This window comes from Pseudopipra pipra, chromosome 8 (assembly GCF_036250125.1).
Source record: "Pseudopipra pipra isolate bDixPip1 chromosome 8, bDixPip1.hap1, whole genome shotgun sequence".
Taxonomy (NCBI): Eukaryota; Metazoa; Chordata; class Aves; order Passeriformes; family Pipridae; genus Pseudopipra; species Pseudopipra pipra.
In genome coordinates, this window is record NC_087556.1 from 9,913,872 (window position 1) to 9,937,645 (window position 23,774).

The following is a 23,774-nucleotide window of genomic DNA, read 5'->3' on the forward strand; positions in this document are numbered from 1 at the left end:
CTTGCACAAGAGCCACAAATTTCCTGAGGAGGGTGTTTTGAAGGGGCTCCCTGAAGGAAGAAACGCCGTTAGTACTGTTCCAGGAAGCAATAAGCACCTTCATGAAAATAACTCAAGTCCCCATCCTTAATCCCTGCCTATCCTTTTTTATCTGATGGACTCAGCGAGGGCTGGAAGATCACAGTGTGGCTGAAAACAAAAGGGAGTTAACAAGATGTGACCAGTCAATGGATAAAACAATAGGCGAAGCCCTCCACGTTGTGTAGAGCCCAGGTGTCCTTCCATGCTCAGGTAGCCATGTGGATCGTGGTGAGTTTGCTGTGTTGCCTCACGCTCGGGGGGCTGCCAGGGGCGAGTGGCTCGTGCCCATCCCAGTGCAGCTGCGCCTTCCACAGCCTCAGTGAAGGGACCAAAGCCAGGTATGCCGGGACTCTCCTCGGGGGCTGCCGCTCTTTCTCGGGGTGCCGGGGATTTTGTTTCCTCTCCTTTGTAAGGAGGCTTGGAAGAGAAAATATTGTGTCCAGACTTTGTGTCCATTATTTTTTCCAGTCGCTGTGTGCTCTAGCTATATTTGCAGAGGATTAGCTTCTGAAAACACAGTAAGCTGATTTCAGAGAAAGCGTTTCGGCATCTCTGTGAGAAGTGACATAATTACTGCTGGTGCAATGGCAAAAAGGGAATAAAATTTAAACATTTTGGTTTTTTTACCTTTGTGCTGAAAATTCTAGTTTTAAGAAGTCTTATTCTGCTCTGCTGATTTGTTGCTAAAGTGTAATTAGATTTGATTTATGTTGTGGTAAGAAAAGCGGCAATTCGATTTACTTAAAAAATCCTTCAGCTGGAGATTTTAGGCAAAGCTGTAGATGAGAATGAACCAAAAAAATAGACAATAGTCATAAAAATAAAAGAAGTTAATTCTCAGACTGGAAGCTTTCAGTTAAAAAGAAGACAAGACCAGAAGGACCTCCATTTTTGAATGCAATGCCATACTATGTACATTTCTCTGGAGGACTGTTTTTTTTAACCGTTCTGAAGTGTAATCACAAAGCAATTGTCTGACACTGGAATAGAGGCTACATTTTTGTAAGGTGTGGGTCACAGTAGAGGAGGTTTTGTGACAGAGATACATTATTTGCAAAATCCTTTGGAATAAATTTTTTTTAGACAAGAACACAGTATTGAAATGAAATATTTTGGATCCTCATGAAATAGATCTACTTTCTTATCTCTTTTCTAGTGCTATAGATTTAATACCATAAACTTTGCCAGTAAGAAGCATGGTAGAGACACAAGTAGTCTGCAATTGTTAAAAGGGAGCACAATAGCATGACAGCCAATTATTGCTTCATAAATGTCACAGTTCCCAGGGGAATTTCCTTGCAGTGACTGGAAAAAGCTGTTGTGCATTTTAGTAAGATACATAATAATGCAAATATCCATTAGTCCCTTAAGGAGCATAATGTCACCTTTTTTTCCTGCGTTATGAATCATATTTCTCACTAGCAGAAGGAGATTATCCCATAGATTAGATGTTTAGTGCTCACTGAAATAGTTTAAGGACACTATGAGAAGCACTCTGCTTTACTGCCATGGTGTTTCTGTTAGCAAACATTTTATGTCATGACTACACACAAAAAAATGTTTTATTGAAAGAGGATTTCTGGATTTTTCTTATTTGATAGATTTTTCTCTTCCTCAAAATCTCAATTTTCAGCTGAGGGTGGGCAGGATTTAATGCCACAATGAGAGTAATGTACTGTGTTTTGATTATAAATTAACAATTTAACTGTGGGCTCAAATAGCATTTAACTCTGGGAGGTTTGCATGAGCAGTTCAGCGTTGTTATGTGTTTTTGTTGATACTAGAGGAATAATTGCTTTCAGCCAAAACCAATCTGGTTTTGGCAGCTTTGCAATATTCTGTTTATAGAGGCAGTGTGATAAGAAAATGTTACTTGACTGATTACATTACATTTCTTGCAGTATCTTGTTTAGCATGTGGAGTGAAACATGCCTATTTTACCTGTTATCTTTTGCAGATGGTTTTGTATTTTGTTAAGAATTTGCCTTCCTCTACCTGCTGCTAGGCAAACTAAAATGCAGTTTGGTCTGAGAGACCTTTTTTGTCTCCCTTCATTTCTCATGGCTGTCTACAGTCCCAAGTCACAATTTTTTGTATGAAGGCTGCAAAAATGCAGCAGACTTTTCATGCTTTGACTGCTAGAGACTAGGAATGGGAAGAATGATTAAAACACATAAATCTGCCTTGCTTTCCGTGTAGCATTTTCCAAAGAGTTAATTTTCTGTGCTTTCACTCTCATAACTATACATGCCTGTGGTGCAGTGACTGCTACCACCTCTACACACCTTCCAGGTTACTTCACAGTAAAGCAGAGCTTGCTCTAGTGCATTTCCAGTGAGCTGTTAGCTGACTTTCTTATCTTCATTTTTCAAATCAAAGGTCCTGTGTCATATTTAATCTATATAACTTCTTATCTTCCGACATGTCAGTAAGGCTTCTTTTAATATGGCTTTTATTGTTCAATTTTTGGATCATTTTGTTTTAACTTGCACTAGAATCCTCTGTTGTGCATCAATGTTGTCACTACTGTCTTTCATAAGTACTCTAAAAAAACCTGAAAGCAAAAAACAGCAGGAACACTATATGGGCCAGATTTAAACTCACATCACCCCAGAAGCAGCACAGTGCTGCAATCTCTGCAGTGAGAAGGTGCATATGAATGTTGATGTCCTTATGGTGATGATGTAGAGATCAGTAAGAAATGACAAGAAGAAATCTTGTGAAAAAACAAAAGCAGATCAAAATCTTGCATTGAAAGAAAGTTTCAAAGCCTTTTCAAAATAAAAGAAAGTCACACCTTTGTTTGTCTTTCCCCACCAGGACAGTGCTGTGTAATGACCCAGAGATGACCCTCCCTCCTGTGAACATCCCCGTAGATACAATCAAGCTTCGAATAGAAAAGACAGCCATTCGCAGGGTGCCAGGAGAGGCTTTCCACCTACTTCACAACCTGGAGTACCTCTGGATGCCCTATAACTCCCTGGCCAGCCTCAGTGGAATCACCTTCAAGGGTCTTCATCGTCTACAGGAGCTAAGGCTGGATGGGAACAATTTAATAGCTTTCCCCTGGGAAGCCCTGGGTGGCATGCCACAGCTAAGGCTTCTGGATTTACACAACAACGAACTTACCTCAGTCCCTCCAGATGCTGCTCGTTATGTCAAGAATATCACATACCTGGATCTGTCTAGCAATAAGCTGATGACTCTTCCTCAGGCTCTTATTGCCACCTGGGCAAACCTCCAGGCTGTTCCTTACTTCCCCAATGATAACTCCAAGATCATCCTAGGTAAGAGAAGTGCCTGTCATTTTGCAGAGGGCACGAATGGCAAGAGTTTCTCATCTTATTGCAGCATTTTCACCCACTGTGGTTACCGTAGCAAGTACATTGCCATTATATATATTCAATTTAATACCCCATGTAAAGTAGGTAAATTCATTTACATGTTAACAAATTCACCTCAGGCTCATCAAACCCAGCGTATTACACCATACATTTGATTATTTGCTTGAATGTTTGTATCTTTGTCAATGCTGGGCTCCTCAGAGGTATGGCTTTGGGGCAATTGTCTATTTTTGTGTCAGCTGACTCTCAGTTGCAGTATCCCCAAGTGAGATTCCAGCACATTTATTAGTTCAGGGGATTACTTCTTAGTCTTTTAACATTTGAGTGCTGATTCAAATCCACGGTAGGTTGATGATGTTTCAGAGTTGTTGCCATCTGCTGTTTTCACTTGCCCTGAGCTGATCCAGCTCCACTGACTGTGTTTGGTCTGCGGGCTGTTTGCATCTGTGTGTACTGCCTCTACAGCGTGGATGTGAGTTCAGGCACTTGCTGATAATCTCATCAGAGATATTGCAAGTTTCCTCTTGCTCTGGCAAGTACCTGCTGCTCTTTGTTCCCTGGACAAATTTAGGAGAGTAAAGTTTTTTAAAAAGGATTGCAGTGGAAAGAGATACAAGACTTAAAAAAAAGATACAAAATGCCACCTACAAAGCTTTTAGTGTCCTTTACAGATGTTGTTTAAGGTTTCATTAGCATCGGGAGAGGAGCAGGTGTTTCATTGTGCTGTTTTGCCAGATGCAGTAACAAGTTCTTTAAACCAAAGCTGGCAGTTTGGGATTGCCCATTTCACTCATGGCAAGACACTGCCTAGATCATACTTTTTAAATTTTTTTAGCATCAAGTTACATGTAAAAATGTTATTCCATTCAATATAGAGTAGTAAAGTGTTTTATTGAGAAGAACAGATCGTGCCTTGATGCTCTGGCCAACCTGAGTGTTTACATATCCAGCTGTGCAAAGGTTGAGTGTGCCAGGATCCTAAAATATTCATGTAGGCAAATGCCTATAATGCTAAAATTAATGCAGTAATGTATAGACACTCCAGCTTCTAAGTCCTGTCCTACTGATACTCAGAGGGACCAGGTAGATAAAATGCATGTCCCTCACAGGAGCAGAATGGGAGAACACAGCTGCTTGTTTCTGTTTCACTCTGCTCATGACTGCTTCTCGTGGAGGCATAAAAAGTCATGAATAATAAAGAGTCAGCCAAATCCATCCTTTGTCTGCAGTGCATCACTGTGACTTCTCTTCAGAGCCCTTGTTTGTAGACTACTTCAAGATGTAGCTCCTGTGGTAAGTTGCTGGCTAAAAGTCTGTGCCAAGGGTGCAAGCTGTTCCACATGAGGATTGCCCACGTGAGCCCATGGAAGTGTACTGTGCAGGGACATAAAGAGCTCACTTTGGGGCTTTGGGGGTGCTGCAGCATCAGGTGGAGCTGGTGCACCTGCCAGGTAATCTGAGATAAATTGGTATCTAGTGCATGAGGTCAGAAATAAGGTGTAAAGAAGTATGCTAGCAAAAATACCATAAACCAACAGAATCAAGCTGTACTTTCTTTATTTAGTCCCCTTCAATTTAATGCATTGATTTATAAGAATTGACCTCCTGCCAAGACCTATCACTTTCACATCCTCTTCCGAGCTCAGGGAGGATGATATGGAATTATCTCAGAAGAAATTTTCCAGCAGCATCTTTAAAACACTTTGTTTGAGACCTTGGGGGCTTTTGATCAGCGTTGTGTCTCTGTTGACTGTAGCAAATTCAAACACCCCCTTGATGCTCGTGGAGCCTTGTGGTGCACCGTCTGTGCATGTGTCAAAATTAGGTTCTGGCTGGAAAGCCTGTGCTTGCATGACTCGTGCTGCAGGGCTCCAGGGCCCAGTGAGGGTGGGCACTGTAGGGTGGGCAGCTGTCATTTCCTCCCACCAGGAATGGAGGAAATGTTAGTACTCTTTACTTTGAGGCAGGTGCCAGCCCCAGGGCATGTCCTTGGGCTGCCTGTGGAAAAGAGGAGGTGGAGCCCCCTTAGAGGAAGCAGAGCTGACTCCTGTGGCAGGCAGGAGGCCTGGGAGCCATGCTCCTGGTTTAGGCTTCACATGTGTGCCTGGGTTAGATGGTATAAATGTCCCTAGTGCCAATTCTGCTAGCTAAAACCATTAGAGACCACAAACTGACCACAGAACAGCTGGATGGGAATATTTGTGAGTAGGATGACACAGATTTAATAAGAATGCAGCAACTTCTGCTCATGGATATGCATTGCTCTAGTTCCAAATTTGCTTTTTCAGTACTGTCTTCACAGGTCTATTTTTCATAGAGTAATGTCTCATTTTTTTCAGAATTTGAGTTCAATAGGTGTGAACTGGGATAGCAGAATGAAAAAAAAGGAGAAACATTCTGGGACTCTGAAACAGGAGTGTGCTCTTCAATAGACCCCTTTCTGTGTGTATATTCCTAATATAGTTATTGTCTATTTATATTCTTTTATATACCATAACTGGAATATTCTTCAATTTAATCCTTAAAACAGTTCTTTTGTTTTATCCTGTGTAAATTAGTATTTCAGGAAAAACAAGTCATTTTAGCTGATTACTAAAATAATGAAGATAACTTAGAATAACTGGGCTGAAAGAGAACTATTACAGTCACGTAGGATCACCTACACCTATTGTAGGCATGAAAGTCGGCATGACAATATGGATAATATTTTAATAGTGTCCAGTGAGAAGAATTTCTTGACCTGTCTAAGGAAGAGACTTCATAGTCTCCTCATACCAAAAAAATTCACATCCCTTCTCCCACGCTTACTTGTTTTTTTCATCCTGGAACCAACTGTGTTTATAATAACTTCTTGTTTTGCTTCTTTAGGTGCATAAATTGCAATGTTTTCATAATATGAATAATTCAGATCCAGATTTTGAGACACTTTAGCAAGCCATGTTTATTCCATGGGATCCATAAGGCTCAGGGGGCTGTCAGGACATCACCCCCCCACACCCCACATACCCCTGCATAAGCACAGGCAGTTCTTGCAGAGCAGTTTGGGAGCTTATCACAGTTTGTCTTGCTGAAAAACAGAAATGAAAGTGGCAGAAACAACAGATGCTGTTGGAGTGACTTAGTGCTCTGATTTCTTTTGACAGGCTTGCAAGACAATCCTTGGGTATGTGACTGCAGTCTGTATGAAATGGTCCATTTCCTAAATTTCCAGTCTCCTAACATAGCGTTCATCGAGCCCAGGCTGAAATGCTTCACGCCCAGGAGCCTTGCAGGGGTGTTCTTCAGCCAAGTGGAGCTAAGGAAGTGTCAAAGCCCCGTTGTACACACGTCTGTAGCCAAAGTGAAGACCATCCTGGGCAGCACTGTGCTGCTACGATGTGGGACAACAGGGGTGCCCATCCCTGAGCTCAGCTGGAGGAGAGCTGATGGTGCTCAACTGAACGGCACAGGTGGGCTTGGTTTAACCTTTTCTCACACATGGAATGAGTGATAGAGACCTGTACCTTTATTTTCTACAGGCTGTTCAGCAAATGGAAGCTTCTATGACAACAGAACCTTCCTACTGATAAAAGAAAGTGGTGCAAGATTAAGATTCACTGTAATTCCCAATAGTACTGTGTGTAATCCACTACTGCAATGTGATTTTCCATTGACTATAAAATTACTTACATGCTGATGAAAATATGATCAGATAAATATATACTATAATGTGTAAAAAGTTGGTTTGGTTTTGTTTCATAGCAATTGTGGTGGTGAGACAAGTCAAGGAGTTTTCTGCAAATCTGTTGGAGATGAAGAAATGAAATGTGTCCAACTGTAGCAAGAGGCTGTTCTCAGTTACTGAGTTATTCAGTCACTGACAAGGCTTCCTACTGAATTATTCTGTGCATCTTTGAGATAATGAATAGCTACTGTTAATCAGTTAGCAAACATGTCTGACAGAGAGATGTCTGATGTGGACTCAACTGGGATTTAGATCTGCTGTAGAGAGAAAGAAAAGGCTGCAAATATACAACATTGCTGATATATTAAAAACCAAAAAAGCCACTAAACTGCCAAAGGATACAATTCTGAAGTGGCAATGTCTGCAAGAAATCATTAATTTCTGATAGATTGACAAGGTGTCTTGGGAAAAAGCTTTGTGGGAGAAACACTGAGTACCTGAGAACAGGTCTGAGTACCTGTTCTGTGCCCACCCCTCTTGTGGGGCAAGTCTTCAAACAACCACTGGTTTTGTGACTGATCATGTTTTCATTTGCATTCACAAGAATGCTTGGAGCTAAAATTCCAATGTTGGTTCTTTAATGTGTGGGGAATTTAGGGAAGATACTTTTGCTGTATTGAATACAATTGTCCTTAGCTTTTTGTCCTAGGACCTGAACCTTCATCCCTGCAACCTTCTCTGAATACTACTGTATTCCAGGCCTGGCCCTGACTTTCACAGTAGATCTAAACTCAGCAGATAAATTGCTAAGTATGGGGTCTGATCTTCAAAGGGTTACAGGGCTCCATGGTGCACAGAACAGGGAAGAGAGCATTTTCATTTCACAGCAGTAGAACTACTTGTAATAAATATAATTTTTTGAGATCTGCACAAGTCACTGCTCTTGTGCATGGTGTGCAGGATATAGCAGACCTTCTCCTCATAATGATAATGTCTACCCATCATGCTGTGAACATCCGTCCCACACTTGAAAGAGAACACCACAAAAAAAAAAACAAAACAAAACAATAAACAGAATGGTTTCCTGAAAGCCTATGTTGAGTTTACTTTGAGCTACAACTGAGAATGATGTATTTTGTGCCCCATTAAATCAGACTTTAGCACCTTTCAATAAACAGTTGGCTGAAAAGATACATTATTTCTCAACAACGGCAGCTTCAGTGCCAATGCTGTAACATGACTGAAATGTTAGTGTTCTGAACAGAAAGGAGTGAGAAACAGCCCACAGTCTGTATGTACAGGGAAGTGCCGTAGGTAGGCTGTCTGCATGTTTTCTAATCTACCCATTTAGTAAATAATTAAACTGAAAAAGTAACTTTTGCTGCCTTGTACTTCTCTGCCATTGGAACGGGCACTGGTTGCCAAAGCTGGATCCTGACCCCATGAGGGCTTGGGAGAAGTTTGCATTCTGTCTTACTTTTGCCTTTCAGACATCTCCCTGGTTTACCTTGCAGTGGGAAAGGGCAGAGGTAGCATGTGCTCATCCTAAGGAGGCTGTTTTAATAATGAAGAAGGTTCTTTACCCTTCTACAGGATCCTAACTTTTTTATTTTCCTGCACAAATAGAAAAAGGCAAAAAAAACTTGTTTTAGCCTCCAGGTAAAGCAAGCCAGAAAATCAACACTCAGTTGTGTACATGTAATTCAGTGGTAAGTGATCAGGCCTGTATAAAAGCCTGCAATAATTTAGCAGTAAAAGGGTTATTATTTTTCAATTATTTTTTCATACACTCTGCACTAGTCCATATGCAGTTATTAGAATAAAATCTCTGCTGTTTGTATTTTCTGTGCCTCAGAGGACTGCATCTAGTGTTTAAATAGATCATGTTACTGCCTACTCCTTCCACTCTTTTAAGTATTGTACCTACATAAGAATTTTTAAGCTTTTTTTTTTCAGTGGAAGAACGTTTTCTGTTATGTTTTCAAATTGTACATCAGTTTGGAGGAAATACCGTCAAATGTTACAATTAATTTTGGAGCAGCTTCAATCCCAACATAACCTAATTTTAGTGTTACTGTCCTGTTCTTAGGTTTACTTTGATTTTGTAACATTCTTGGTGGCAAACAGAAATGATTCTACTGTATTGAGCAGATACTTGGTTGATGGAATTTCAATATTTTACAAACATGTTATTAATTCTATTTATTATTGACTATTTATTTAATATTTTTCCTACCTTGCAGTTCACCAAGAGATTTCCAGTGATGGGATGAGCTGGTCTATTCTGGGCCTGCCTGTAGTCTCTTACCTTGACTCTGGAGAGTACATCTGTAAAGCGAAGAATTTTCTGGGAGCAACAGAGGCGTTCATCTCTCTCATCATCACAGACTCCGAAAGCACGGATGACCCTAACTCTAACGGCAAAGGCACATGGAATGGGAAGGCGAGTGGGATGGAAGCAGCTGCCTACAATGACAAACTAGTAGCAAGGTACGTTATCACCACCTCCACTGTGCCTACCCTGGGGGCTGGAGTGGGCACCGGAGAGGGCCTCCTCTCGGATGTGGAACAAGACGGCAACCCCAGAAACCTGCTGGTGAGCCCACCCACTGGTCAGCAGGAGCCAGAACGAATGGTGAGGAGTGTCAGGGTAATAGGAGACACTGACCAGAGCATCACCCTGGCTTGGAAAGCACCTCTGGCAAAGAACACGACAGTGTTCAGTGTCCTCTATGCCATCTTTGGAGAGAGGGACATGCGGCGGATCAACGTGGAGCCGGGGAAGACCAAGGTCACCGTCTATGGGCTGCTGCCAAAGACCAAATACATCGTGTGTGTCTGTGTGAAAGGACTGATCCCCAGGAAGGAGCAATGCATCATATTTTCCACGGATGAAGTTGCCAGTGCAGGAGGGACCCAGAAGCTCATCAACGTGGTTGTCATCAGCGTGGCCTGTGTCATCGCCGTTCCCCTGACGCTGGTGGTCTGCTGCGGGGCGCTGAAGAGGCGCTGCAAAAAGTGCTTCGTGCGAAAACCCAAGGAAATTCAGGAATCCTATGTCACCTTTGAAAGCCTGTCTCCTGGGGCCAAGGCAAAAGGCGTGGAAGGGGAATACTTGACTAGACATACCCCTGATGAGTCAAACAGGCTGCTATCTGCCCGGTCCAGCGTGGACTCGGAAGCGATACCAAAGATAGAGGGACAACCTAATGAATACTTTTGCTGATAGTAGCTAGGATGATTGTCAGCTTGCCAGGTGGAAAGCATGTGGCTGTATATATGACTCTGTGCTCCAGCACTGCAGGCCAGCCTGTCAATACTTCTGTCTCCAACATGTTCTGGAAGAGGATGCAAGAGGGTAGATGGTGCCCAAGCTTTACAGAAACATGTTGCTTACACCACTTGGGGTTTGGTGTTTTGTACCCAGTCAAAAGCTTCTGTGATAATGGCCTCGTTCTTCTGGACTATTTTTTTTTTTCCCTGTGAAATGATGCACACTAAGTGTGAGGACATTAGCAACATTTCTGAGTGTGTTCTGCTTGGTGTTGTTTAGTACCTGCTCTGCAACATACTAGGTATTTTATTCCCAGCTCTTTTGATATTCTTTTGGTTGACAAACGGGAGTGTTTAGTAATTCTACTATAAATATCTATGAAAGTGAAGAGTGAGAGTCTCACTTTTGATGTTCCATGTGTTTGCATGAAACACGCAGTTTGATGCTTAGTAGATCACAGCAACCTTTTCTAATATGTCCAACATAGTAACAACTCTACTCTGAATTCATAGAAATGTGCAAAGGAGGTAGAAATCAAGAGACAAAACCCAATCCACTCCCAAGAATCATAATAACATTTTCTGATTGCATTTTTGCCCTAAACACTATTCTTAAGATATTATTGAACAACAGTACAGCACAGATCCTTCAGTATTGGTCCTAGCTGGCATTTTTTACCGTATTGTAATTAGTAGAATATGTTTTATATCAGCTGTGCTAGTTAAAAAATCATGTAATAGCCTACTTTGCACATCGTGTGTGATGTTGTAATGCTTTGTAATCATACTGGAAAACCTACACTGGACAGTTTTGCAAAAATCTCCCAAACCAGCCCTGTCATTGCTGCCTGTGCTCCTGGCAAAACTGATAGTGAAGACCCACATGGTCAACCAGGCACTTGTGACTTGGTCGTGCAAATAACTTGCTCCATGCAGAGCAGGAGAATGTGATGCTGTGATGGATCACTGGCCATGCACACATCAGCCATAACTGACTATGAACTCAGTGGCAGAGGCTCAGGGCAGACTGGTGGATTTCAAACATTTTACAAGTTCAAGAACCCTGAAAAAAACCTGTTTAATATTAATCTAAATGTACTTTCATAGTCAGGGTGAGCTGATCAGTCATTGAAGTCCTGCAGCTTCACTGGAATTTGGATCTGGGTGCTTGTCACAAAGTACTTCGCTGATGTATAATTTTCCATTCAAGTCTCTCATGTGGTAATACTGTATATAACATTTTTTTCTCTCTGTAATAAATATTATTCATGAAGAAAATTATATATGTTCTGCCAAATGTTGAGTGGGAGAGATCTAGCCAAGTTGAAGTGGTAACTTCAACTTAAAGTTGAACTTGAAGTGGTAAAGCTTTCTGAATTGTTTTGAAATGTGTATTGGTAAATTTATTGGAAGGACCTCCATTCACATGCTGGACCTGTATGTACAGTGAGAATTAACAAAATTCATGGGTTGGAATGGAACCCTGTATGGATTTTGCAAGTCCTTCTACAGTTATGGCAGATTTCTTGGCCTGATGGAAAAATCAAGTCATTTGATCTCAACATAAATACTTTCAATAGGGGTACATTACAGTAGTTTCTGATAAGAGTCCCTGTATTCCTTACATTAATGATAAAGAACTTGTGTTGGGAGAATTTGTATAAATTATTATTGTGTACACCCTGTATAAAATAATGCGTGCTACTTCTGGACTGTGTAGATTTTTAGGTTTGCAAATAATGTTTTGTAAAATTATGTATTTTAATACAACAAATTAACTGATGGAATATGTGGTATGTAATAGATTTATTACTTATTTATACAGTTGCATTTCTGGGCATTTTTAGTCTCTCTCCAAGGTAGAAGAAAAATATTCTTCCAGTGGCAGTTTTTGTGATGAGTTACAAGGAGTGCTGTGTGTAAGCCTGATGATGGCCCACAACTGCAGCCACTGGGCTGTGCAGAAATCACCCTGGATGGGTAAGATCCTGAAAAATCAAGGCTGTCCTAAAGTTCTCCTGTGGTGAACCGAGTGGACCTACTGCCCAAGGACCTACCTGTAAGTCAAGTTTACAGGAGCTGCCTGGGAACCATAGGTATTTACTTTTCAGCTGACTGGAGACACGAGCTGGGTAATTTGCAGCCTCCAGCCTTGGTGAGGAGCAGCTCTCACCTGCTATGACACACAGTCTGTGAGTTGGCAGTGGAAGAGGCACCAGCTGGGACAGCACTGTTGCTCTTTGCTTGCGAGGAGGAGAGGATGGAGTGATCATCCTGTGACATTCACCGTGGCTGTGTTAAATTTTACAGACTCTATTGGATATTTTTTGCACTTTGAATAAATAGTGATCCCGAGTAGAATAAACATGATTTTTCTTTTCTCTTTCCTGTGGTTATTCTCACTGTCTCATAGATGAGGCATCACAGTTTATCATCTCAACTGCTGCTGCTTTGAAACAAGCCTAACTATTGCACTGTTGATTCATGCAAGACAGGAAATAGGTAGAAACTTGTACAAGCCCTGTGTCATTTGGCATGGGTCAGAGGAGAAACCCTATGCTTGCTAAACTGTGAGTGTAATTTCAAAGCATTAAGCAGACTGATTTTCTGCTGAATGTGACTTCAAGGCTCTGGGTCAGATTTTCAGTAGTATCAGACATGTACAGATAAATATCTCACTGGATTTTCTATTTCTGTTGTAATAGAAGAGCTGTAGGGGCATCTAATTTCAGCAGGGTGAGGAGAATATTCATCACTGCAAACAATTTCTTTCTTGGTCAAAGTCAATTCTCAAGATGTGCTGTAAGAACCAAAATGAACATCTGAATATCTTTTGGAATTACTGCATTAGTAGCTTTTTTTTTTTAATTATTATTTGTTGACACTTTGTTCTGTTCAGTTTTCCCTTTTGGAAATATTTGCTCCATTAATAATCTCTTTGTGTCAGGTTTTGACCAATTTGTTTCTTTTTGGGGTCTATTTCAAATATTTTAGCATTAAGCAATGTATTTTGGAATCTCTTTGAGTATAATGTTCCCTACTATTACTATTTTAAAATTTCTTCTCAGATGAGTGTTGGACCACGTCAGGAATACTTAGGAATAAAATAAGGAGGTTTGCAGCATCAGCCTGGGCTGAGCACTTTGGAGAGCAGTATGAGCCACTCCTTGAAGGGCATTACATGTGATATATAACAAAATCCTCCTTCCACAGTATCATTTAGTACTTATTTTGGAAATCAGAGTAGGGTAAAATTGAAAAAATAAGGATAAAGTTTAAAGGAGAAGGTAATGATGTTTTAAAAATTAATCCAAATAGCTCTGAACTGTACCTAAAAATTTTTATTATTTCATTTTCTTAAAAGGATCTGCTAGAAAACAGCTATCAAAATGAGGGAACTGAGCAGAATATAAATGAAATAATGTGCTCAAAATGGTTAAAATTCAGTTTTGCAAGTAGTTGAAGTACAAGACGAAATGCAAAAACACACATTGAGGCTTTGAAATATGTTTTTCCAAACATCTTAAAAAGTGTCCAGATTATCTGGTGAGGAGATCCAGACAAAGGCTAATATTGGATCTGAATTATAAAGTCTTTGCAAATATTTTTAATGCCACCTATGCATAAAAATTCCACAAATGCAAAGTAATGTTCAGACTGACCACAGTGTGATTTAAGCATGTTGGAAGGCTATAATTGCATTAAGTGTGGTAAATTTCACATTTATTTCCAAGTGCCTGGAAAGAATAGACTAAAAAGTATTTAAATGATAAAAAAACATAGGACAAAAAAGTGTGCGTGTACATAGGCATAAATTTGAGAAAAAAAATTAACAACTCAAAAGTGTCAAGAAGGACAGTAAAATATTTTTCAAGATGTTTTAAAAACTGAATGGACATTGAGGAATGATTTTGAAAGTAAAATAAAGTCTAAAGACTAAAAAGGTCCCAAAGAAGCTGATGCCCAAGTCCCTCAGTGTCAGAATTGACTGGGAAACCCTGTGCAGTTTCAGGATATATTTAATTAGTAGTCATTGCTGTGAGCTTCACCAGCTTTAAAGTCCATGAACAGAAGACAAAAACTGTTGCACAAAACAGAAGAGTTGTTTCCCATTTTATTTTCCTGTTACTCAAGATTATAAATAAAGAATTTAGCAATTGCCAGCAATGGTCCAAATGGATGAGAAATAAGGGTGTACACCTCAGTGAGCAGGAGAAGGAGTTTCTCAGAGCAGCAGCGAGCCTTGGAGCAGTGACCATATTTCCCAAAAGCCAGGGCTGCCACTGTACAGTGCTGTATCTGAAACACCCAACTGCAGCCTTCAACTCTTATGTGCTACCCTGTGGGGATTTCTGGCACTGAAAGCCCTGGCAGAGGGACTAATTTTAAAGCTTTAGCCTAGACGTGATTTCTTACAGGCCCATGTGTGCCTGTCATTTGAAGATGGAGTTCGACTCCCTTGCCATAGCTGGGAGCACACAATGGGTGTCCTTTTGGCTTTTGCTTTGGCAATTGGTGCAGCTTCTTAAACTCCACTTCCCATGCATTAGCAGGCAATGTCTCTATGGAGATTTATTTTGACAGCTTGGGTTTTAGACAGCTTGTTCTGCATTTTGGCTTCGGCCAGGATGCCACATGATGTAAATAGCAGCTGAACTGAGTGGACATCTGCTGTCACAATAGTGACCATTAAATTTACAAGCAGGCACAAACTGGGCTGAATTAAAAAGGCAAAACCCCACTCCAGTAGGGAACATGAATGTAAGAGCTGTGGCTAACACAGGGGGATTTTTTTCCTTTACTTTTTATCCCCTCCTTTCTTTTCCTTCCCTGCCTCTCTCTACCTTAGAGAGTGGGTAGATTTGCTACCCATTAATTCATCTGATTTTGATAAGTAATTCACCACTAGTCTCTCAGGTGAACCTTCTGAATGCACTTGGAATTTGGAAATATTTAGATAAATGGCCTCTCAAGCAGCAAATAAATATCAGCATGAAAACAACCAGAGCATTGCCCCACAGTACTAACAACACTCTTTGAAAAGCCATTTTCCAATCTTGTAGAGGATAGGTGGGACTGGGAGGAATTCTCATGCAGGAAAAGGAAAACAACTGCAATTCTTTTTTTTTTTTTTTTTCCTCTTAAGCAACACATTTATTTAAATTAATGTATTTCTTACAGAGAACCTTGGATATATCATTTTACTTGCTGCATCCCAGAACACTGGGCGTTCTACACCTGTTTTGTTCCCAAAGATGTACATGGAGGGAAACTCACCAGTAGTTTTTTACTCTGTATATAAACCTGTTAATAAATAACACTTCATTTTTCATGAAGGATTTTTTGAAGACTTGGCTGCTACATGCTTTATTACTCTCCCTGTGTGCCATGGAGTAGGGGTGTGTGGGAGGCAAGGAAGGGGTCTTTACAAAGTTGGGCTTTAAAAGACCAAGAGTGAATCCCTTCTGCTGCCCTTCTAGCACAGCTGGGACAGCCAAACCATCCCAACCCAGTGGCCTCGCTGGGGGCATGTGTGCAGCTCACTCAGTGGGTAGTTTTCTATCGCATTTCTCTCGAATCCCATGCACTGGTGGATCTATCTATTCCTTGTGAATACTTGGCCAGGATGACTGAACAAGTCAATGATCTGGGTGGACTTCAGCCATTTATCCCATCACAGGAAGGCGTCCCATCATCTCTAGAGCTGAACACCATCAAGACACTTGTTTTCTTTTGCTTCTGCCCTTTGCTTCTGCTGAAGGCCCTGCAGCTCACACATGGGCAAACTCCTGACACCCAGCTATTTTCTAACTACATCATAAGTAGTTTACTACTGTTATTGCCAGTTATACTAAAGTGTAAAATTATAAAATTATTATAAAATAATAATATCATTGTTTTATTGGGGAATATTTTCATGACAGACTACAGAAGAAGACCAAAGGCAATGCTGACTGTGGTATTTGTCTTCCCAGAGGCCCACACCCATGCTGGGTGGGCATGGGGGTCCCTGAGTCCCTCTGCTTCAGTGGCTGATGGATAACTGGGAAGGACACATCCTCCCATGGCAGCTGCCACTGTTGCTCTTGCAGCATTCTCAGTTTAGCCAGCCAGCCCTGCTGATGGGTGTTCCCTCTGCTGTTTAAGCTACACAGAAAGTGCATAAGGAGTCTCCGCTTTGGCTGATGGGGGCTGTTCTGGGTCCACTCTCACTGCAACAACTTCACCAAGAAATGTCCCCAATGGCCAGCCCTGTCCCCAGGTGGGGGTTTTATAGCTGCTGCATCTGCTGTGCTACAGATCAGCAGCGTTATGTCTTCAGTCCTGGCTCACTGACATGTTTAAATGTAGGGTAGTTGTTGAAAAAATCAGATGTTGTACCATGGAGAAATAAGGAACATTTCAGTGAAAATATCCCCTAAAAAATCCCATATGTGAGGCACAGCAAGCAATAACAGCCCCACAGGGCCAATACTCATGGCCTGCTGCTTATAGATAGGGGACAGTCACAGAGTGCTGCATCAGTCCCCAGCAGTTTCCCCACCAGTTCATTGTGCTGATTTGCCATGAAATAAAAGCTCCTGTTGATTTAGATGCTGCAGAATCAAGCCTATGTCTTCTGTAGGTTTACAGCAGCTGTGCTATTGCACACACCCTGAGAGCCAGGTATAGCTCTAAGCCACCATGCTATAAATATTTTTCTATCCTTGTCCCACAGGTCAGAGGTTAAGTAGGTTCAGGCTAATCTTGCTTTGTGACCCAGCGTCACACATACGGGCAGTGAGGTGCAGCCCCTTTCCAAGGCACGCTCCTCTGCATGCTGTAGTGAAGCTCATCCACACTAGGTGGCCCCAGGAGAATGCAGAACTCCTTGAAAATAATAAACAAAACCTGCTATTTTGGCTTTAAAAAAAAAAATAAATTGGTTACCAAAATGCCTTCTAATAGAACTACTTAGACTGAGCTTTTCAAGGTGCCTGAAAGGCAATCAGAACAACTTACAGGGAAACCCAGAGAATGGCACTGAAATTTTGTATTTGTGGAAGAGATTGACTACCAGATACTCTTTTCTCAGAGAAATTCACAGGCTGGCCACAGCTGTGTTGCTATTTTCATTACCAACATGTAAGGACTGAGCTAGTGGGGAAGGGAGAGGTGTTGTTTCAGAGGAAAACGGTGCCATACTTATATTTCCATGACACAACATCTAAGTTTGGGGAGTAGATTTCATGCTCACCATGAGTACACCCTGCACAGTGCTGTGGGCAGGGTTTGGGGCTGGATGGATTGTGCAATACAGCACTGTGCACTGACGAATTCCAGCTGTGAAGTCTGGCCCTTACTGTGGTGTTCTGCTTTGATAAATTCCATTAAAATACAGGAGACAGAGACAGATCCCTTGAAATAAAAAAAGAAAAAAAAAAAAGAAAAAAGGTAATTAGGCCTGATTAATTACTTGTCTTGGCAACAGAAGTGGTTTTGGCTCCATCTTCGTATTACCAACCAAATAAATATGTCTGTCAGAATCCCCTCAGCTAGAGGATGAATGCCAAGAGTGGCCATGGAAGTGATTTTTAGCACTTTGACACAGACTATGAACCATACTACGTCTTCTTTAGGGTTGGGTCCCCCTCAGGATTTATTTCTGCGTCAAGGAAGATTACACCTAATAGGATTTGCTTCTTGGAGGCTGTTGGCATGTTTGGTGCAAACCCCTGCACAGTGCTTTCTTAAAGGAGAATATGGACCCTGTTTGTCATATTTTTCTTCTTCTTCTGGCCTTCCACAAGATAAATCCATCTGTTTCATCTTGTATCACAGGATGCTCGTGTTCTCAAGACAGCTTTGGAAGGTAAGAACTCTAGTTACCCCTGTCGTAGCACCAGCGAAGCAGCTCATATATATTTGCCAATGATGTGAGCATCAAAAACAGATTGGTGCATGGAGTGCCTCCTCCAACACTTGACTAGTACTAGCTTAAGCACAGAGTGAGATTTCTCTTATTTCCCTGAGATATGTAGCTGCATACATAGCAATTTTTATAACTTAATTGCATTCCTCATGGGAAAATTGGTATAAAACCCATGGAAGGATGATATATGGCTTATGCATGCCCTATATACAATACCATGTAATTTTTCAGGTGCTTGTCATCCTCTATAGGGAACTGGTTTGTTAGACACTAACGTGGCATGTGACAGAGAATTTTCTGTTTTCCTCCTTAGGAGTTTGCTCTGCATGTCTGCACTGCTGAGGCAGATCCCTACAAACATCCCTCAGGACATCCGGAAAATTAGAATCGAAAATTCTCACCTAACAGAATTGCCTCGTGGGTCTTTTGAGAATGTTAGTGCCTTGGAGTATCTCTGGCTCAATTTTAACAACATCACAGTGATGCACATCAAGAGCCTGGAATATTTGCCAGCTCTGCAGGAGCTGCGCTTGCAAGGGAACAAATTAAGTTCAGTGCCATGGACAGCATTTCAAGACACCCCGACTCTGAAAATCCTGGATCTGAAGCACAACCGGCTGGATGTCCTTCCAGAACACGCACTCCGCTATCTGCCCAACCTGACCTATTTAGATCTATCCTCAAATCAGCTTACCATCATATCCAGGGATGTCTTCTACAACTGGCCTGTCTACCAGAGAAGCCAGAGGACAGAGGGGCAGATAGAAGCTATTTCCAATGCTGTTCTGGCCCTCCACGACAACCCCTGGATTTGCGACTGTCGCCTGCGGGGATTTGTCCAGTTTATCAAGTCGGTTGGCCCACCTATTATTCTGATGAATTCCTATTTAACGTGCTCAAGCCCAAAATTCAGGACAGGGAAGTTTTTTCATGAAGTGGAGCTTAACAGCTGCATGAAGCCCCTGACCTCAGCCCTTGACACCAATCTGACAGTCCCAGCGGGGCTAAACATCACCCTGACCTGCTTTGTGGAAGCCAGCCCATCCCCTGCTGTCTGGTGGACCTATGCACTCAAACTTTTAAGGGCATTTAATGGTAAGCAAAGCTTTTCTTCTTCTTCTTTTTTTTCCCTTTTTTTTCCTCATTAAAAATTTATGGTCTGCTATTCTACTTACATAGTTCTGCAGGCCATCTCAGTCACCACAGCAACTCTCAGCCCCTTTAGAGCACCACAGTTATTGTGGTGGCAATAATCCAAATAATCTTAATCACCCTATGCATCTGAGCATGTCTGACCAGCATAAGAAGAGCTGCTTCATGCAGGATATCAGTCAAAGATGAAAAGAGCATGGCCTCATTTTCACACAATTATCTTATGTGTGGATTTTCAGTAGTAGCTCTTTCCTCATGACACATGATGTAGGAACAATTAATACTATATCAGTTGTACATATTTAATAAATATGTAGTTATCTAAATATACATGTATATTTACAGTATATATTATATACTACATATATATATGCACATACTCAATATATTTGTATGTACACGTGTATCAGCCCACACACATATACATAGGTTTGTATGTTCCTATACTATTTCCATATATTTTCTCAAGAAATACCACACGAACCACAAAACAATGCAGCTCTGTTGCCTGTCTATGTCCATGCATGTTCTACCAACTGAAACAGAGGTGGTTGTTCTCCCTAAGTGTTGCTTATTCATACTCTTTAGCGATGGCCTCATAAAATGAAAGCTTTTCCTCTTCCTCCCAATCCGTCCTCCCTCACATTTATTTTTACTAAGAGTCTTCAATAGGACAAGTTGCTATTTTCATCAGGTAAGATAATAGGCATACAGGCACTGCACAGGCTCTGTGTGTTCCTAATAAGCTATCCTAAATAGGATAGCATTAGCCCTTAATCCTGGGCTGATATTTGCTTCAATTGCAGCACTGTAGCAGCACCTGTATGCCTTTGCACAAGCACATGCTGAATTAATTACATGCATGTTTTTCCCAACCTATACCCCTGTTTGGGTAGCTGACAGGGTTTCATACTGTTCTTAAAACTCCATCTCACTTCCAGCCCAACACTTCCTTGCTCCATCCACTTCTTTTTGGCCTGAGCCTTTTGAGTCTGACATTTTTCCAAACTCAATCCTAACAGAGGATGGAGCACGTGTCCAAAATGTATCTGTGCCTCCTCAGTGACTCTCCCTGGTTTCCCCTAACCTAAGAATGCTGATTGCACATGGCACATGGGCCTCTGCCCACATCAGCCTCCCCAGCAACTTGTGCTGGGGCAGGGGTTGGGTGTACTCCATGTCTCCTGTGCTTGGGTGTCCCAGTGTATTTATTGCCTTTCAGACAGACAACACTTTCCCGATGTGCTCTGTGTGGTTTGGCACACTGCTGTTGCCCCTCTTCCTTTTTCCCTGGGCAGGGCAGGTCCTGCCAGAGCCCCATCCCACACTGGTCTCAGGGCTGCCCCAAGGGCATGGTGGTTCCCTGCTGCCACAGACAAAAGGGGCCCTACCTGTTGACACAACTTCCCTCTGCCTCTCTGCAGTGACCACTGAGCCCATCAGCGAGGAAACCGTCCGCTCTGAGCTGCTGATCCCAGCGGCACGGCCGGCAGACGCCGGCAATTACACCTGTACAGCCGCCAACTTCTTGGGTAACACGTCAGTGGCCATCAACCTCCGTGTGGTGGCCCCGTGGGCGTCCACCACTCCCCGGGGCTGGGCCCCCATCGCCCCCGCTGAGCCGGGCGCCCACGTGGAAGTGCGCATTGCCAAGCAGACGGTCTACGGCATCACCCTGGAGTGGTTTGCAGCAGCGGCGGCAGCAGCAGAGCCGGGGGAGACCTGGTACACCCTCCTGGTGGGTCGCTATGACGCCGCCCAAAAGGACACGATTTACATTGGCCCTGGGGTCAACACCTACTCGGTGACCGACCTGCTGCCCGCCACCAAATATGAGGTCTGCGTGGCCGTGCGCAACCAGGCTCCCCGCAAGGGCCAGTGTGTCGTCTTTGTCACGGGCAGCGACGTCAGCCAGATGGAGCAGCGTGAGAAGCTCATCCACATCGTGGTCATCGTGTGCGCCATGGTGCTGGCCGTGCCGGCCGGCATGTATGCCTGCACCGCCGAGGCCCTGCCCGGCTGCCTGGCCCGCTGCCCCAGAGCCTGCCCCCGCCGCCGCCGCGGGGGCCAGGCACAGGCTGCTGGCAGCAAGGAGAGCACACTGGACAGCATTCCCGCCGGCAGCGAGGACGGGCTCTGCCGCCCCGAGGACATCCGCGGCACCCGGCGGCCCCCAGCCCGTGAGGAGCCTGGCAAGACTCGGCCGCCCCACAGGAACAGCGCCGACCTCTACTAGCACAGCCCCTGCCCGCCCTGCGAGCGCGGCCACAGCAGCACCTTTCACAGACCACCTCGGGCCACAGCATGTGCTGGTTTTCTCGAAGGACCATGCGAGGGCGGCTCTGTGCTGCAAGGACTCGGGGCACAGTGGGACACATGACTGTTGTTTGCAGCAGGCTTGGGGAGCCCTGGGAATGGAGGTGCCCGGCGTGTCCGGCCACAGGTGTGGAGGTGTGCCTCCACAGCCCCGGGCTGCCCCTGCAGCACTGTCATGGAGCAACGCACACTGACACACCAAGAAAACCGGCATTGACAAAAAAACAACCCCCAAACCAGTATCAATGCTTCTGGACAAAGGTCAAAGGTCTCCCTGCACTCACTCACACAGGCACGTCTTTAATTATTTGTTCTTCTTGCTCGCAGCTCTGCCCAACGCCAGATGCCAGCTTCTCCTGTGTGTCACCTCCTGGGAATGGACAGGGGAGCTGAGCAGGGCTGTGGCTGTAGCCAGTGGTGGGGAGGACTGGGTGAACACGATGGAGAGATTTTTTTTTTACTTGGAGAAAAATTTTTTTATTTTGAGCAGAGGTGTTGGGTTTGGGGGTGGGTTTTTTTGTTCTGCTTTGTTTTGTGGTCTTTTTTCTTACTCCTCCTTAAGGTTTATGCAGCCCTAGGAGATTCACAGCTTTGGTTGTACCACAAACAGGAAAACTGCAAGTGCTTACCGAACACCCCAGTGTAATACAGCCACAGCACAAGATTTCGTGGTTTTTGAGTTATTTTGGTTTTGAGTTTTTTTTGTATTAGAGAGAAGGGGCAGGCTTTTTACTTGTGTCCAAACATATATTAGAGGACTGTTTTAGCTTCAGACTAACTAGTGCACACACACACACACACACACACACACACACACACACACACACACGCATGCATGCACACTCTAACACACACTTGTGCCTATTGCTACACAAGTGTCGTTAATATATTCTTTAAAGTTAGGAACCAGAGCCGGTGAAAAATGAACAATTTGTCTTTCAGAGCCAAACACTGAACTGCTGTTTCCCCTCCCACGCTCCCCATCATTTGCACCCCTTTTCCCAGGATGGTGCTGTGGCTGCAGGGGGTGATGGGGATGCTCAGCCTGAACAGGCTGGTGAGGCAAGTGGACAGAGGCAGAGAACATGGTGGAGCAGGGGTTTGGGAGCTGGAGGTGCAAACCAGGCACTTTCCCTAAATGCAGACAGGTGCCTGCCCATCCCGCTGCTTTGAAGCCAAAGCTTGCTTCCTTGGTAGAGGCAAAAAAGCCCTAATAAGCACCTAAAAGAAACGGCTTCCTGCTTGCAGAGCAGCTCACCGCTGTGATTCTCAGGAGTCTGAGGACATGTGACCTATTATTTTTCTTGGTTTGACCTCACGCTTTCCAGCACAACCAAAGCATGTGGCCCACAGACCCACAGCCATTGTCATATGCGTTGTTATAGATTGTCTAAAAAATAAAAATCTACAGTAGGTACCCCAGCTGTAAGCTGCGATAGAACCTAATGTGAGCTTCATGCTGTGGTAGTTTGGATTTCTAGTTGTATTTTGTTTTTTGGTGTGTGTTTTCCATGCTGTGTCTCCTCAGGCCCCATGTTTCCTCTCCCAGCACCTCCTTCTGCTGTAACATGCTGCACAGCTTTTGAACAGAGACCTGTTTTGTCACTGCGGACTCTTGGTGTGAATACTTCACAGGACTTCCTAGTCTTGTCAGTCTTTTAGTGTCAAAGCAATAAACACGACAGATTTTCAGAATACACAGATGTCCTCTGCTTCCTCTCTAGCCTTTTACAGTTACAAGTTGCAAAGAAACCCGAATGCCAAGGAGCTTCGGGGTTTGGCTGCAGGGATGGAGGAGACCAGGCAGTTGCAGCACATGTCACAGGGGGTCTGGAGTGGTGAGGAAGGGGCAGAAGCAGCCAGCCAAGCAGGGAAACCTTGACCTGGAAAAGCTATCTGTGTAGACAGTGCATACAGAATAAGGCATGAGCTGGTGCTGGTTGAGGACAAGCATGGGGCTGTGGATGAAGGGGAGTGAAAAACAAAGCACTGTCTGTAATGACTGGCCTTCCATCACAGTCGACACAGAGAA

At 43.3% G+C, this 23,774-nt stretch overlaps 2 protein-coding genes across 2 annotated transcripts; both read left to right on the forward strand.

Moving 5' to 3' along the window:
- Positions 1-45: 45 nt before the first annotated feature.
- LRIT1 (leucine rich repeat, Ig-like and transmembrane domains 1) lies at positions 46-12,743 on the forward strand. Its single transcript, XM_064662511.1, has 4 exons — positions 46-419; positions 2,902-3,368; positions 6,569-6,874; positions 9,333-12,743. The coding sequence occupies exons 1-4, from the start codon at positions 298-300 to the stop codon at positions 10,313-10,315; spliced, it is 1,878 nt and encodes a 625-aa protein (XP_064518581.1). The 5' UTR covers positions 46-297; the 3' UTR covers positions 10,316-12,743.
- A 5,852-nt stretch (positions 12,744-18,595) lies between these two features.
- LRIT2 (leucine rich repeat, Ig-like and transmembrane domains 2) lies at positions 18,596-23,439 on the forward strand. Its single transcript, XM_064662518.1, has 2 exons — positions 18,596-19,369; positions 20,809-23,439. The coding sequence occupies exons 1-2, from the start codon at positions 18,601-18,603 to the stop codon at positions 21,660-21,662; spliced, it is 1,623 nt and encodes a 540-aa protein (XP_064518588.1). The 5' UTR covers positions 18,596-18,600; the 3' UTR covers positions 21,663-23,439.
- Positions 23,440-23,774: the final 335 nt, after the last annotated feature.

Coding starts and splice junctions, on each gene's coding strand:
- LRIT1 (XM_064662511.1), top strand. CDS start 298: ATGTGGATCGTGGTGAGTTTGCTGTGTTGCCTCACGCTCGGGGGGCTG. Junction 420..2,901: donor AGTGAAGGGACCAAAGCCAG/GTATGCCGGGAC, acceptor TTTCCCCACCAG/GACAGTGCTGTGTAATGACC. Junction 6,875..9,332: donor TGCTCAACTGAACGGCACAG/GTGGGCTTGGTT, acceptor CCTACCTTGCAG/TTCACCAAGAGATTTCCAGT.
- LRIT2 (XM_064662518.1), top strand. CDS start 18,601: ATGTCTGCACTGCTGAGGCAGATCCCTACAAACATCCCTCAGGACATC. Junction 19,370..20,808: donor ACTTTTAAGGGCATTTAATG/GTAAGCAAAGCT, acceptor CACAGACAAAAG/GGGCCCTACCTGTTGACACA.